General features: G+C 45.1%; 1 protein-coding gene across 1 annotated transcript in view; it reads left to right on the top strand.

Annotated features, from left to right (window-relative positions):
- Positions 1-1358: 1358 nt before the first annotated feature.
- AMN (amnion associated transmembrane protein) overlaps positions 1359-17219 on the top strand; it is a 53553-nt gene continuing 37692 nt past the window's right edge. The window contains exons 1-3 of the mRNA XM_019552544.1: positions 1359-1466; positions 6677-6795; positions 6882-6926. Of these exons, the coding sequence (XP_019408089.1) occupies positions 1424-1466; positions 6677-6795; positions 6882-6926 (207 nt within the window). The 5' untranslated portion in view covers positions 1359-1423. The remainder of the gene's footprint in view (positions 1467-6676; positions 6796-6881; positions 6927-17219) is intronic.

Consider the following 17219-nt stretch of genomic DNA (forward strand, 5'->3'; position numbering starts at 1 on the left):
TATTATACGTTTTCAAGGGCTAACTATAGCAGGTTGGCTTTTTTATATCTGGATAGTCATTTTTATCATGTGATAATTACTTTGCATGTGTGGCTGGTCGAAATTGATTGCATGATTAACTGGTTAATTGTGTGATGATTACTTTGCACTAATAGCCAGTCTATATTTATTGTGTGATTAGCCAGCTTATTGTGTTATATATGTAATGTGTAGCAGGGGCCTGAGGATAAACCCTGACACAGATGGTTTTCCCTTCCCAACAGATATGCCCTCTGTCCTGTATACCCACAGACTGACAGAAGTCCCCTACCACTGCCTTCCTGTCATAGACCCACTGACAGAGACACTTAGACTGTCCTCTGCACACCCTTCTGCAGTCCCAGTACCATACCCTTGTCAACAGTTCAGTACAACTACACACCAACTGAAGATCTCCAGACACGTACAGGATACTGCACACACTTTACTGCAGACACTTGACTGTACACATCTTACAACAGACATGGGCACGGATGCACATCCACACCCCTTGTGATAGACCCTTGCTCCTAGCCAGAGGAAGACCAAGTGTGAGAGGGGAAGTCCTTTCGGAAGTGGGTGGTGACTGGCAAAGCTGGGAGTGTAGATGCAGGAGAAATTGAGAAGAAAATGTGTCAGGAAGCTTCCTTCCATCTTTCTGGCAGTGTATGTGCTTTTTGCCTTCTGGTGGATTCAGAGAGACACAGCTTGCTCTGAGAACACATTTTCCTTCCTCCCAGCCTCCATTTGCTCACATTGCTGCTTCTGCCCACCTTTGACCCCCGACAGTTTCCAAAGCGACTGCGCTAGGATAGAGCCTCCACTGCACTCTCCAGATAATGAGCAAATCAGCTGGTGTCCAAAGTACAATAACCGATCATTTCTGCGAGCTGCTTTCTTCCAAGCAAGCTAATTGAAAATGCATTGACACTATTATTACTAATTATAAGATAACAAGCATTTTGAAGTGGAGACTAGCAGGCAGTAATAACGCTTAACACTTATGTGGTGACTTGTCCACAAAGAGCTTTGAAGAACTAAGCCCTATGCATGCACCCCCAAATCAGTTGAGCAAATGCAGGTGGGGAAACTGAGGCCCAGAGGGAGAAAATGCCATGTATGGTGAGTCAGGGCAGACTGGAGAAGAGACTGTGGGTGTCTTGGCTTCCTGTCCCCTACTGCTGCAGGTTAAAAGAAATAACCATAAGAAAATCAGTGAGTTCAGACCAGAAGTTGGGCAAAACCAGTCTGCTTAATGGCAATCCCCTGGTTAAAGTGTTTATCATCTGCTCCCCACTCTTCTGTTCCCTTGCAGACACTCAAGTACAGGAGCCATCATGTGATACTTGCCAGTCTAAAGTTCATTTAAGGGCTGGGAAGGAAAGTGCAAGCAGCAGGCTGCAAAATGAAGAGTCTCTCTTTTCTGCTCCTTTCCTCACAGTTCCTCGGTGAGTAGCAACAGGGATCGTCTGTGAGTGAGGGCAAAATGGCTTTCTCTGCTTCCAGCTTCAGGCAATAGCATGGAAGGGAGCCGCAGACTCAGTGGTTTGTGATGAATTTATAACACGGCGGGAGAAACTAATTTTGAAATGGACAAAGAGCGAGATTGCGCTGTGATTTGCATATCATGTTAACTGTGGCTCTGTTGCTGGGGTGTCTCTGCTCTTTTTTAAAGCCTGTAGCAATCACCGAAGCAGCCATCTTATGTTGAACATGCATGTATCTTTAATATTTGAAACCCATGATTCCTCTGCAGAAAGGGTGATTCCATAGTACAGTGGTGTTTATGCTCGTGCAAAAAGGGCCTGTCTGCCACAATGATGGCCACTCTGTTCAAGTCAGGGATTGCACAAGCTAAGGTTGCAATAGCTGGAGTAACTTGGCTGTATTGTACTACTCGGGACCAGATCCTCTAGAGCCCAATTCTGTTGAAGCCAAACTAGGTTCTACTGATTTGCACAGGGTGGGGATAGAGGTATGGATGTACACTATGCACTGTACATTATACAACATGTGTTAACCCCCAGAGAGGATTTGAAAGTAACACATACATGCAGTGGGACCAAGTTACACTTTCTGCTGGAGCCTGTACTTCTCATTTCCTGATATGGGGATTTAAAGTATGCAGTACTCTTAGTGCATTAAGAAGTGCACATCTTATTTTCGTGTAGGTTCCTAGCTTTTGTTCTTTATTAAAGAAAAAGATGGGCGAGAGCAATACCTGTGTCTAAGCTGAGGCTCCAATTCAGTAAGATCCTTACTCGCATGCCTTATATTAAGCATGTAAGTATTCATGGGTCTGATTCTCCTTTATAGCAGGGCCCCTTCACACAACCCTGGAAGTGACAAGGGTCTTTAAAGAGGGCATAAAGATTTTCCCAGCTTAAGGGCCTTGGATGCACCAGAATGATGATAAAGGGCCTTATTGAAACCAATCCAAGTCCAATTTTCAATGTTTCAACAAGCTGAAAGTCAGGTATGTCTAAGTTCCTTGCTGAATTGAGCCTTTGAAGCCCTCGTCAGACAGCAGGGCCATGTCGGGATGAAAATTCCTGCTTTTCTGAAGAGGGATGATGTCTCAGCATGGCTCCTGTTGTCAGGTGACTAGGCACCGACTGTCTGGGCTCATGTGGCACCAGCAGATCTGGTGGCAGGTACATGTCCAAAAACAGAATCTTTTTTTAAAGAAACAGAAGTGTGAAATTTATAGAAAGAAGCAGCCATTATGTATAGAGCCTACAACCAGCTCCATTTCAATCCCTAATAAAAAAGGAGTGATGTATAGCCAGTAAGTTGATGGTACACTTACCCCAGAGACTCCCTCTCTGGACTGCCCCCTCTAGTGTTTCACTCTGATTAACTGACACCTGATAATGCTGTATCTGCCTTGGCTGTGTTATCATTTTTTGCTTATGTTAAAAATGTGCCTTTTTTCCCCCCCGTTGTCTGGATGCAGCCAGATGCAATGAATTGGAGAACCGCTGGCTGAGGTAGGCAGTGAGAAGGTGCAGCTCTGTTATAAAGGGGATTATTAGGTGCTGATAAGAGCTCAGCAGACCTGACTTAGCATGCACAATATGTCTTCTCCCCATAATTTATAGCATTCATGTTTAACACATGCACCCCTCAACTGTCACTCAGTGGCAGAGTCCACTTCAGCCTTTAGTGGAGGAGAGGAATGATATTTTAACTGTGAAGATAAAGCATTTTTTTTTTTTCTTTCCTGTAGCTCACGTGACTGAAGATATTTTACTCAGGCGGCTGAGTAACATTCATCTTCAGAATGTTTCATTTCCCAAGACCAAGCCTGGGAAATGTCAGCCCCAACAGTAAATATTTTAGAAAATACTGTTCAAGAATAGAGGGTTAGAATGGAAACTATTTTGAAACCTTAACTATGGCAGAAGTTCCCATGGATTCATGCTAGCTACTGGAGTCAGGTTAAAAAGTATGGTTATGGGTTCAGGAAGGAGGGGGATACAGTTGTGAATTTAAACCATCTCTTCTCAACTCAGTCTTTCAGTTAAGAAAAGACAGAGAGAGGGGGACCTAGGCATGTTGCTATTCTAATGCCCATTCTGGCTAACTGGTTTGGGTACACTGATGGTTCGTCAGAGCCATTTTTTGCAGTCTGGTGCCTGTCTACAACAGACAAATTTAGGGGAAGGGCTGAAATGAGGGCTGGTAAAAATCTCAGTAATCCACCAGCCCATATATAGGATCAGACAGTGTGAGATAACGCCCGCCCACTCTTAGAAGAGAAGACTGACTCAATGCTATACATACCTGTGTATACTGTATACACCCATAACTAATGTGAAAAATACATCAGTCTTTTCTGCACATCCTGGCCCTTCACTTTCCTCACTGGGGACAAGGGATCATCTTCATGTTTCATACAGTGCCTTATACATTGAGGCTCTGATCCAAATACAAATAGATCAGTGGTTCCCAAATGTTTTTGGACCAGCAGACCACTGGCCTCCCTCAGAACTTCTCCTGGTCCACCATGCACCTTAATGATCACATGTTTGATTGAAAACATCATGAGGGTGCCTGAGGCCACTTACTCAGGCTCTGTGGACCATCTGTGCTTTGCAAGGCACTCTGAAATCTGTAATCATTAATCTTAATACACACACGTGCACGTAGTAGTGCATCATTCTTGTTTGCCATATACAAGCCTTAATTCCCTTGAACATGAGCTTTCTGAATTCCTCCCTAATGCATCAGGGAACTTTCTGACAACTTGATGTAAATTGTATCACTGAAAACATCCCTTTAGATCAGGGCTGGGCAAAATCTGGCCTGTGGGCCAAATCTGGCCTGCCAAGAGATTTTATCTGGCCTTGGGCAGGTCCCTTGGCCCCCATTGTCATGTGCAGCTGGTCCCACTGCCTCCAGTGAGAAGGTGCAGTTCTGTTATAAACGGGATTATTAGGTGCTGATAAGATCTCCCGCTCCCAGGCACTGCTGCTGACCTGCCTGTGGTCCCATCTCATCTATCTGGCTGAGCGTGCCCTGTCTGTGGTGGTCCGGTTTGGTCTCCATAGAGACCTTGGCTACCTGGTGCTCCTAGTGGTGAGTACAGGGCAGATGGACCCGGGCCTGATGGGATCAATTGCTCCCGTGGTGCTGTACCAGGTCAGCACCACTCCTCTGGCCTGCAGCAGCTCACCAAAATTCCTCAAATGGCTCTCCAGCCCAAATAATTGCCCACCCCTGCTTTACATCCACTGACTACCGAGAAGGGAGGATGCTGACATTGCTTCATTTAAAGTGTAAACACACACACACACACACACACACACACACACACACACGTGTGCTCACTATAGTGCTTTATTGTTCAGATGCAGAACATCCACACTGTGGTACATAATAGAGGTTGAATGATTTTGAATCCCTCCCCACAGACTAAAGCAGACTGAATCCAGCTTCATCAGACCTGGAAAGCGCTGCTTGAATACCTAAGAAATGCTAACATGGGTATTTGTTCTCCCAGTAGCTGTTGTGGTTTAAGCAGGGTCACACTCCTTTGTATTAGCTCTTCACAATCATTAATGCACATGGACTTTTGTCTGTACAGGTGTTTAGTGAATGGCTTTTCCTCTTATAAGTCTGGTGTTTGTTTGCAAGCCAGCAAAATGAGTGCATTTGCCATTCTCTTATATGAGAAGTTTAATTTATTCAGTTGAAGAGTAGAAACCATGTGACTCAGCAGACCATATGACTCAGCAGACCATGAGTAATGACTAGTAGTGAACTGGCCAAGAAAACAGCTGGCAAACAGACCATAGGCAATGGTTCATTTAGTCTATTGGGTGAATCTTTAGGAACAACAGGTGCATCAGAAGACGAGAGAGTCCATTAACAAAAGGCCAGAAACAGCTCCATTTGTCAGATGGCTTGTTCTCAATGAGTGATCAGGCTCACTTCCTCATTTCTTTCTGTGGCATTTTGGCAGCTAGTTTGGGTGATGGACTGTTCCCATGTTCTGAGTCATCATGAGATCCAGATGCTAAATTAAATAGGGCTTATCTATGCAGAATTATTGTCCTTCCATGGTATATTTCTGTAAAGGAAAGGGAGTAAACCATGCCAGTAAAGGGCATCACTATATATTTACAAAAAACAAGGAGTGTAGATCAGTAAAAACCAATGTCCCGAAACAACAAAATTCTTCTGGTAAAAGATCCCTGGATAGCTCCCACGTTTATTCACTATCTTTGTTTACAACCATCAAATTGTTTTTTCCTCTTCTTTTTTCCTTGCTCTCCACTTAGTCCCAACTTGTCCAGTTGTTGCTTGACCTAGGCAAATGCCTGTCAGCTTCAATCAGCAGGACTGATTCAAGTGCAGAGATAAATATGAGCAGAGAGGGAGAGAAGAGAAGGAACAGGCTGGCTGACTTTTGAGGTTACAAGGAAGTGCTTGTTAGAGCAGGAGGGATGCTGCTGGCTCTCAGTGGTTTTTGCTGAGTGTTATGATTTGGGGGCTTCCTTTTAAGCCTTGACACCAAAAGTCACATTATTAATTGAGAAGCTCAGTGGTGATGATGATGATGCTAACAATAATAATTATAATAATAATACTTATTATTATTATATTCCTGGCAGAAAAAAAAGTCCACAGACAAGACCTGTAAAGACTTAATGAACAGAAGGGAAATGGAAAGGAACCCCCAAATGCATCGTTTCAAAAATCTCATCCTGCCAATTTAATCATGCTTGGGCTCTGAATCTGATTTTAACCCCAGCAGTTGGCAATGCTGAAGAGCATTGGAGGAGAAGGTACAGATTGTTGTTGTTCAGATCGCAAAGTGCCCGTGTCAATAAATTGATGGGAGTTTTGCGTGACTAAGATCTGAGGAACAGCTGAATTGCTTTGGCCCTGGGTTTGTCTGTGCTGCTGGCAGCTTGTTTCTCTGCTGTGCATTGGTTTTGTTTCCATAACACTGCACTATTTTAATTAAGGGAAGAATTTTGGTGTTACACAAGGCTGATCCTTGTTGTGTATAAATGCCTGCAGCTCTACTGACCTCTCCGGAGCTGAAGTAATTTACAGTATCTGAGGATCTGACCCAGAGGGTGCCTGAAAGTTGCAGTACAGAAATAGAATGGTATTGAACCACATTTTTTTTCTTTGCTTCTCCTAGCTGTTTCGATTGCTGTGTACAAACAATGGATTCCCAACACCAATTTTGAAAATGCTTCCAACTGGGACAAAGACAGAATCCCCTGTGCCAATGATGTGGTCCTTTTTAAGGATAACAAGGTACTGGATGTTCAAAATAGCATTTATTTGGAGCAATTCTTCAGCTGCTTGTAGACAATACACTGAGCTTCTTGCATTTCTTACAGGTCATCTCGGTCTTTGTTCAGTCAACCCATTCTCTGAAAGACGTGGTAAGTGCACATACTGCGAAGGGGCTTGTCAACGTTTTTTGGAATATGGAACTGGGCTAGTTAAATGACACAGGGACAGTGTTGTAGTTCAGGACACTCTGTTACACCTCTTCACTAGAAATTACTATATGAACAGCGTGGCTGGGTGCCCAGGGCAGCTGCCACACACAGAGACAACAGCAACTTCCATTTGCCACCATTCTGCTGGTGCAGTTGTGTGGCTTTAGTAGTAGACTTTTCTTTCACTCCCCGCTCTGCCCCAAGTCAGCACCCAGGGCAGCTGTTCTGATTGCCCCACCTTAGTTATGCCACTGCTTGAGTGCTCCGGGTATTTGTACAGGCTGAGAGTGCCGTGGTGATGTGTGGGGAAGGAAGAAAGAATGTCACAACTTTATATCATATTTACCCAAATCTAAGACGACCCCCCAATAATTAGATTCTGTACATAGAAAATTTATAAAATTGTTATAATTTTCCACATATACAATCTAATTATTGAAGGGTTGTCTTTAATTCACACCCCTCTACCAGTACAGTGGAGCAGGCAGGGGGGTGGGGGGGAGGGCATGTGTTATGGGGAGTTCGAGAAGCTTGCTTCCTGCTTGTGCGTGCTCCCCTGCCACCTCTGCCTCCTGCCTTCCCCCTCTGCCTCTGGTCCCCTTCTTCCCTTTTCCTCCCCAACCTCTTCTCCCATCTTACCCTTGCTCCATGCTGTCAGGCTGTGTCCCCATTCTAGCCTGTGGCGCTGAATATGGCCCCAGCCCAACCCAGCCCCCATAACAGCCATGCAGGCTATGCATGGATATTATGGGGCTGGACTGGGGCCATGCTCAGTGCCCCAGGCTGCAGTGCAAGTTTAAAAGGGTAAGGGAAAAAGGCAGGGGAGCAGAGGCTCTGTGTGGGGGGAGATGGCGGTGGGGGGGCAGGCCCTGGCCCTGGCCTTGGATAGGAGCTAAAGCCCAAGCCACAGAAACTACTTGGCCCCCACCCCCCACCCTGTACTAGATTCTAACATGAGAGGCTTTGCCCCCCCATGTTAAATGGGGAAAAGAATGTAATTTTAGAATTGGGTAAATACAGTATATAGCTTTTTTACTCCAATCAGAAAAGTGGGGGCGAAAAACCGTAATTTATCTTAAAAGGATGCTTGATGAGGGGATTTCTGAAGAGGAGTATAGGATGTCACCTACGGCATCAAAGGTGACTCAAAAAGTCCCTGTCAGTTCCTGCGTATTTCATGGCATTGTCTTTGGAGCTGGTCAGGAAATCAACACTCTCATTTTGCGGCAAAATGCTCATTCTAGATGCTAATGAAAAAAGGCAAAGACTCGACACCTGCAAAATATACTGCATTAGAAAGCTTGTCTAACTTTACCCGAACTATGCAGTTGGTCCAGTAAAAAATATGACCCACAGAAATCCATAACTACGATTTCTTCCCAGAGGGTCAGAAGAAGGTGTTTCTGAAATAAAATAACATTCCACAAGTTCCTAGGCAGCTGTTGACTAGAATTGACACAACTCTGGTTTCACTGCTACTCAGGACTGAATAACTATGAAACTGATCCTGGTAATGTGCTAAGTGTAATAAAAAAAAATCCCTGAAAAATCCTTTGGCTTCATCTAAACAATCTTTTTTCCCCAGAAAAACAATTTCATGAAATGGTTTCAGTTTCAACAAACAGTCTTGTGGGGTGAATATTTAAAATGAATTTCTTTCTTCCTTTTTTTGGTTTGGGAAAGATTGTAATGTTGTGTTGGAAACGTCATTTCCAGTCCTTTTAAAATTTGTTTCTCATTTTTGCATTGCTTTTTCATTTGTTAGTAGCAGTGTGCCATACATTGACACGGTGCAGGCAAAAATTATGTTTGTTGCATCATTGGCCCCCTGAAAATGCTCTGCAACCACACCATGAGACACATGCGTGGCTACAGAGCACTTTTAAAGTGGTTGATTGCGTGACAAATTAACCCTTATCAAATGAGGGATCAGACAAAGGTGCTCCAAGCACCTTAGGTAATTTGCGCTCCCTAGAATTAATTTGTGGGAGTAATTACTTGCGTTCTGCTTGCAAACTGCACTGTTTGATGTCCCTGGGCACTCGTTCCTTGTTTGCTTGGGAAGTCTCCTTTCTATACCCTCCTGGGCCTGGACTGGCTCCACTCCCTTGTTAGGGTTTTTGTCAGACACAGGCAGCAGTCACCCAGTTAGCAGCTCTCTCAGCTGCTCAGAGCACGTGCCCAAGCACACAGCACCAAATAAACACTCAGCAAGCCAAACACATTGACAGTCCTGGCTTACTTACCTTCCCAGAGCAGTATCTGGTGCTTGGTGCTGGCTCCTCTTCCCCTTCCTCCTCCTTCTCTTGCTCCCATTTTGCAAGGTTTTGCTTGCAAAATGCCCTGTTTGCTATTCGTGTTCACTTGCTCGTCTTGCCTGATTCTGAAAGGTATAACTGTAGAGTGTGTATGTACCATCATTGGGGCAGTATTAGCCTTGCTCTTGCACACACCAAACCTAGATGCGAAGCAGTGCAGCTGCAAAGATGACTTTCCTGCCTCATTTTTGGGTTAGGTGCGTGCAGGGCAGACATAGCTGGGCAGGGATGTGCTTCTTGGTGACATGCCCCCAAAACAGTCTAGACATCCCCCATGTGTCCTGGTATTACATTAAACAAAGAAGATTCTAAGACAACCCCTGGGAAAGCAATCCTAATGACAAAATAACATGAGCAGATAGCAGCCCTGTGTTGCTAAGGCTTCTCATGCACCTAAGCTTTATAGCTCGTAATGCAAGCTACCAAGTGCAAACAGCATCATGTCCTCAAATGAACTCTTGCCTAAAGGAAGTAGTGGAAACCCTATCAGTTGAATCGGCTCTCTATAGCTGTCTGAGTACTGATATCAGCATGACTGTGTATGAACAGGAAGCTAAACGTGTGTCTAAACAGGTAAATATGGTTTATAGGTTTGGGGGCATGACCATGACTTGCATAACAACTGTACACCAGAGCCTCTGGCTCCCATTCCTGTCCTTGGCTGGACTCCATTTTAGAAGGTGACAAAACAGATGGCGTCAAGACAGGGAGCAGTTTTGCAGGAGGGGGATGAAAGGGCTGATTGGGTCGTCCCCATCTTTTATGTCTCCTGGGCCTGTCAGAGGGCCCACGAGTCTGTGCTCCCATGTGTCCATTTTCCACTCCTTCACAAGCGCCATGCTTACTTAGTGACCCAGAGCTCCCCATCCCACCCTCCCCAAGACTCCCTGAAAAGTGACCTTTCCTAAAGTGGTTTCAAAATGTATGGTTTGCAAGGGGGCAACGGGAGTGTGCGCTGCCCTGTCAGGCAGCCAGAGGTTCCTGTGAACAGTAATCGTATCAGACCTAAGTCTGCCTGTCTTCATTTCTGTGAAAAGAACATTTGTTCATGGAAATGGCAGCTGAGGTTGCCATGGTGACCTGATTTGTCTAGCTATCTGGGTAGCTAATGTAATGTAATTGGTTCTGGTTTGGGCTTTTTAAGGTAGCTGTCAGCTCAGTACCCAGGCCCCAAGATTTTCACCCAAATGTGACTTATTTGTGACAGAATTTTTGCCATTGGTTTTTTAGTTTCTATAAGCAGATAAGCTGATGTTGGCTACTTTCCCTTTTGACTGGTCACTGTATCCAAACGGTTTGTATAAATTTATGTGCCACTATAATTTGTACAAGCTGTCTTAGCCACTAATAGCTTTGATGCTTTAATAATGCGCTCTGTCACATTTAACTCCTCGACAAACACTTGAAACGATTATTTTATTCAGATGGAATAGTTAAGTGTGCCAGTTAGCATGGCAATAAAGACACACAACTATAATTTCTGAATGAAGTGACATTTACCAGAAAGTATATGAGATCAAGCTCACAGTTCAGTAGATTTGATTTTGTTTATGGATTCCTGTGTATTTCTAAAGTGCCTTCATCAGTGTGGAACTGCGAAGTATTATTCATTATGGCATTAGCCTCTCGAACGCAAGCTAAATAGGTGAGATTAAACAGACCTCCAATCAACCATGTTTCTTCAAAAAAGAATAGCAGGGTGTAACGAAAGCTTAAGATAGGCTTTGTTATTCTACCTTTATTCACTGATCTTACATGGGACATTTTGTATCTAAGGATCCTATAGGAGTTAACAGGGGGGTCAAATTATTAACTCAGCCTGAAGAAACTGTTGCCTCATCCATATACTGACCACAGACCTTGCTAAAGCAAAATTTCCCATTTTGAAATGCATGTTGTGGTTCTGCTCAAAAACGAATGGACTAAAGCAGCCCTTCTGTAACAGGTTCATGTCTAAGAGGCAGGTGCAAGGAATTGTTCTCTTTGACATGCAGGAGTCAGTGGGTGAGGATTCACAGTGGGGAGTGTATCTCGTCTCACAGCCACAGCTACCTGAAATTCATGACTGCTTTATACATCTAAGCTGTAGGAGTGTGGATGTTGCATGTGCTGAGCACTCTACTCGCTGAAGGCAATGGGAGTTCAGGATCCTGAGCATCTCACAGGATCAGGCCTTTCCCTAGCTGCTGCTTTCCTGCAGTGATGTCAGGCCCTCAGTTCCAGCTGGACTCCTGGACCTCCTCCCTTAGCCCCTACTGTGCACATGAGAGGATGTAGGAGCTGCACTGTGAGCAGCTCCACTGAAGAGTTTACTCTTCCCGTGCTCAGGGGTATTTTGTGTCTAATTACAGCTCCAAGCCTCTCCAGCTTTAGACAATTACTTTGCAGCATATTCTGTTGCCAGACTCAGAATCTATTTATTGGGATCACTACGAGATTGGAGTATAAAATAGCAACCCTCAGCCTGTGCAGCAATGGGGACACCAAATTAGATCCAAAATCTCCCTGCCTAGGCCTTTCTTTGTAAAATGTACCCCTTCTGAAATAGCTGTCTCTGAAATTTGCCGGTGTATAGAAGATGGAACCAGACCCAAACTCTGTATCTAAACCATGAAGAGAGTTAAAATAAAGCAGGTGAAATCAGAGGCCTGAGTTATTACTTATTAACATTTACATGAGATTGTAGATGTGCAAGGTACTTTACAAGATTATAGCATATGCCCCCAGCCTTGACCTGAAGTACTTACAGCCATACGGTAGCCTCACCCGCTATAAACATGTTGGGTAGTGTCAAATGTCATAGATGTTCTGATTTCAAGGCAGTTCTGACAATATACATTGACCAAGGATCTGCTCAGCCTTTTGTACTTTGACCTAGCTACTGCTGAACAACTAGCAATGAAATGAGTAGCAAGTCTCCAGACCAGCTTCAGCTTGTAATTTGTGGTTTGTCCATTTCTTCTGAGGGGGGAAAAAAAAGGGAGCCACATACTTAAAGGTTTACAATATATAGATTGGATCGAGTTTTCTTGTTTTTTGCTTCATCTTGGCTGTATGCCTGTAACCTCATAGCTGCATCTGCCTCCCTTCAGATGGTAAGAATAATACCAAGCTTCAGATTTGTTTAAAAAAAAACCCCAACAGCAGCAGCAACCCAACAATGACTCTGCTCCTTTCCTTGTGAAGAAGGCATACCATTTGGTGACTGGCATTCAATGTAGAGAAATGCAGTGTACATCACGCTGGGAGAAAAAAAACAGCATCATACTTATAGGCTTGGCAGTCCTATGCTCACTAGAGATGTAAAGAGACTTGGGGGTCTTGATTGAACACAAGATGAACATGAGCCCCCAGTGTGATGACATAGCTGGCACAGAGAACCAAACTCTGGCATGCATCCACCAATGCATCTCAGGCAAAACCAGGGATGTCATCCTCCCACTTTACTCGGCCTTAGTGAGGCCTCAGCTGGAATACTGCATCCAGTTTTGGGCCCCCCACTTCAGGAGGCATGTGGATAAGCTTGAGAGAGTCCAGGGGAAAGCCACCCGTATGACCAAAGGGCAAGAGTGCAAGCCTTACGAGGACAGGCTGAGGGACATGGAACCCTTCGGCCTGGCGAACAGAAGGCTCAGGAGGGACTTGGTGGCTGCCTGTAAGTGTACAAGGGGCGTGCATCAGGATCTGGGAGAACACTTGTTGACCAACGCTCCCCGAGGGATAACTAGGTCTAATGGCCACAAACTTCTAAAAGGCCGATTCAGACTTGATATAAGGAAAAACTTCTTTACAGTCTGAGTGTCCAAGTATGGAACAGACTCTCCCCCAGAGGTGGTACAAGCACCTACTCTGGACTCACGAGCACCGCATGCCCCCAGAGGCTGAGGGGGGAGGGCACAGTGAGCTCCCACAGGTGGTGGAGGCACTGTTGGTGGCCGGAGCGTGGCGGTGGTAAGTAGGGAGCTCCTGCAGGCAGCTGTGGGGAGGGGGTGGTGAGCACCAACCAGCAGTTGGCAACCACCTGCGGACACCGCCGGCAGCTTTGGCGGTGGTCAGCGATGATCACAGACTGCCCACAGACACTGCTGGTAGTGTCAGTGGGGGTGGGGGGGCAACCACTTGCAGCTTTTCGCAGGGGTGCACCGCCACGCTTAGGGGGTGCATGTTCACACGTGTGCACCCCCTATGTGTCGCCAATGTCTGGACTCATTCAAAAGGCATTTGAGTATCTTGCTGGGATCATTTGATCCCTGTAGATTTTCAGCATCTGGCAGTGGGGCCGGACTCTATGATCTCCTAAGGTCCCTTCCGGGCCCTAATGTCTATGAAATCAGAAAACAAATCCTGGTTGTCAGGATTTTACAGAAATGTGCCTATTTAGAGAGCAGCTTCAGTATTTCAGTGAAATTAATCACTTAAATCAGCAGGAATACATTAAGCTTTTGAAGTCTCCATGGAGAACCTTGGCAGCCTTTGGCCAAGTGACAGCCATGTGACTGTCACATATGAGAGGATCACTAGGTGAAATTCAAACCCCGGATGAGAAGATTAATCTTGAAGGCAGGATCCTGCCTGTTGGCATAAAGCTGGAGGTGAAGATATTTTTGTGAAGAAGGCACTGAACTGGCAAGCACTAGATGGGGCTTCGGTTCTTTGCTTTCCTGCAAGGTGTTTGAGGGCTGATGAGAAAATGCCTTTAATTCTCTGGTGTCTTGGGACTTGCCTAGACCACTAGTCTCCAGAGTGGGGTTCACGCACCCCAGGGGGTGCATAAGATGATTCATTGGGGTGTGGGAAGAAAATATTAGAACTTCTATTTATATATATTTATATAAATATACATATATTGGGGGGGTGTGCTCAATTTTTTTACTGATGGGGTGCGCGAATATAAATATACATATATTGGGAGTGTGTGCTCCAAAATATTTTACTGATAGGGATGCACGATCAAAAAAGTTTGGAGACCGCTGGCCTAGACCATGGCAGCTGGGTGTCCCACCCAGGCTGTTGCCAGGCACACCCTACCCACCAGACTTACTCCAAACACGGACATACACCAATGCAGACACGGCATGTCTTTCTGTGGCTGCTCTTGAGACCTCTGTCTACAGCTTGCTTGAGAGTGGCCATATGTAAATGGAATCGTAGAGTCACAGAAAAGTAGGACTGGAAGGCACCTCAGGAACTCATCTAGTTCAATACCCTACTTAAGGCAGGGTCATTCCCATCCAAACCATCCCAGGCAAGTATCTGTCTAACCTGTTCTTAAACACTTTAACAACAACCCTGTCATACAACTTGCAGGCACAATGCCTGAAACTTCAAAAATATACTAACATGCCACAGGGGAAGTAGGGGAATGAGGGCTCTAGCAAAGTCCTGCCTCTGGCTGGAGGTTGTTAGCATGACTCGAGACCCAGGAAGTAGCATTCCCTTAACTCACAGGCAAGGAGGCTGGGATTTGGGGATGGTGAGAACGAGACAGCAGACTGGCTGGACGAAGAATGTGCAAAAATACCTTAGATTCTTCTGTGGATCACGCCTCTGTTGCCCACGTCAAAGATCTGGACCAGATAATTCCCCATATCCTATTTGTAGTGCTTTGCCCGTTCTCATTTAAATATTCCAAGTGAGTGATCTTCTAGCACTCTTCCAAAGTACTTTATCCATCTGCCTCTCTGCAAGTTTTCCTCAGACTTCAGTCTACATTTTACTTTTCTCTTCTCTCTCACTAATTCTTCTTCTAGCACCTAGAAATCTCTCTTCTTTCTGGGCCTTACCACCCAGGCAGGTATTCTGTACACAGTTACAATGCCCTGCCCATACTCTAGACATTGACCAGTAACTTTTAAAAATTTTCCACTTAAATCTTCTCCTTTGGCTTCTGGCCATTTTTGTGTCTCTTCTCTAAACTCTTCTATTTCTTTACGTCCTTTTGATGTTAGGGTGCCCAGGACTGATGGTGATGATGTTTTTGTAACAAAATCATAATAATGACAGTGATAATTTATATTACTCTATCGTCCAGGAGCCCTAGTCAGAGACCAGAGCCTCACTGTGTTATATGCTGTGCAAACAGAACAAAGCAACAGTCCCTATCCCACCGAACAGACCATATAGACATAAGACAAAAGATGGATACAACCAATGGGAAAATACAAGAAAGAAATGAAACTATTGGTCAACACAACAGGCAATAGGTACAGCCCTGACTTTAGGCCTTTTAGGTGGGTGTTTGTTTATCCACTAGGCCTCGGCAGTGTGTGTGTGGAGGGTAACAGTGAGGAATTATACAGGAGACTGGGCAATCATTGCTTGTTCTGAGGGCACAGTTCTTGACTTAGACCAGAATTGCTGGAACTCAATATTCCTGGTAGCACTGCTATATGACATTTAGCTGTGATGGAGGGGAAGCATATGCGCTCCCTTGATTCAGCTAGAATCTTAAAACTAGGAATCTATTTTATCCCACATGGGTTAAAAGAATTGCTGTACAAATCCTGGCTCTACCTTTTTTGGGAATCATCTCCGTGCTGCATCTCGCTGGAGCAGCATTTTAAAATGTTACCCCCACACACTGTTATCCAGTATTGATCACTTCCCAGTTTAACACTGCCCATAAGCCAGCAACATGTGGAAATCTAATGGGATGAACAGGAGCAGACTGTAATCATATGCTTTCAAGGTTATAGGTGCAGCTGTTGCTTTTTCAGCAAGGAATAGTACATATTTAAGAAGGTCTGGTGGTTGCTTTCTCTCCGACAGGTTGCTTTCAAAGGGCAGAATGAAAGCTAAGTACTCGCAGCTCTTAGTGCATATAAGTGCCAGCTGGTCCACAGCTGAGCACCCTGGAAGCTGCCCATTCACTGCCCAGAAGAACCGAGTGTAAAAATATATGTTGTTATGATTAAATAAAGTTCTCAGGCATGCTGAACCATTGTTCCCCACCTACATTGTACAGAAAACTCATTTGGCCGTGAAGCTTGACTTGCTAATAGATCAGAACAGGTCACCAGGTCAAGTCTAAGATTTCAGAAGTACCTACAGACCTGTCTAGACAGGGCAAAGCTGTACTATGATGAGGCTCCCCATGCTCGTCTTGTGTGTACTTGCTCCAGGACTATGAGCAGCAGAGCTGTCTCATCGCAGCATGGTGCCTGAGATAATCAGCCTTTCTTCAGCATGCACAGAGCTAGCTTCGGCTCTCTCTGCACTACACTGTGGCTTAGACACAGCCTGAGGGAGCCTAAGCACCATTCAGAAGAGTTTTAGGCCTAAGGACATATTTCAGAGATATAAAAGTGCCTGGCAGGATTTTCAAAAATGCCTAAGGGCTAAATCCCCACAGGGCTGAGATGTTACAGAGCTCAGCCTTGTGGTGTTCACCTCTAGCCACTGTGTCCCTGCACTAGAGTCTACAGCCAGAAGTTAGGTGCCTGCATTTCCTGTGTAACTCATGAGAAGAGTTGAGCATCTGTGAATGGGATTACTAACAGCCAAGGCCCTGAAACAGGAGCCGTTTCATTCAGCCAACAGGAAATGCCACTAGCAAAAGTGTCTGAAACCTGGTCCTTGCTGGGATTTAGGCACTTAATCCAGGGCAACAGAAAGGGGCAGGGCCACTGCCCTTGGGATTCACAGCCTTGAGTCCTCTCCTGGGGGTGGGTGTCTCAAGACCTCTCCTTTAGAGGTCAGTCCTTTTTTTTCAAGGAGCTTTTCCTGGTGGTGGTTCCTCTTCCTCTTCAGTGGTTAGAGAGCTCTGCTAAGATTTCATAGATTTCATAGACATTAGGGCTGGAAGGGACCTCGGGAGATCATCGAGTCCAGCCCCCTGCCCCAGGGGCAGGAAGTCAGCTGGGGTCATAGGATCCCAGCAAGATAAGCATCCAATTTGCTCTTGAAGGTGTTCAAT

Source organism: Crocodylus porosus, unplaced genomic scaffold, assembly GCF_001723895.1.
Source record: "Crocodylus porosus isolate Cpor-Errol unplaced genomic scaffold, CroPor_comp1, whole genome shotgun sequence".
Classification (NCBI taxonomy): domain Eukaryota; kingdom Metazoa; phylum Chordata; order Crocodylia; family Crocodylidae; genus Crocodylus; species Crocodylus porosus.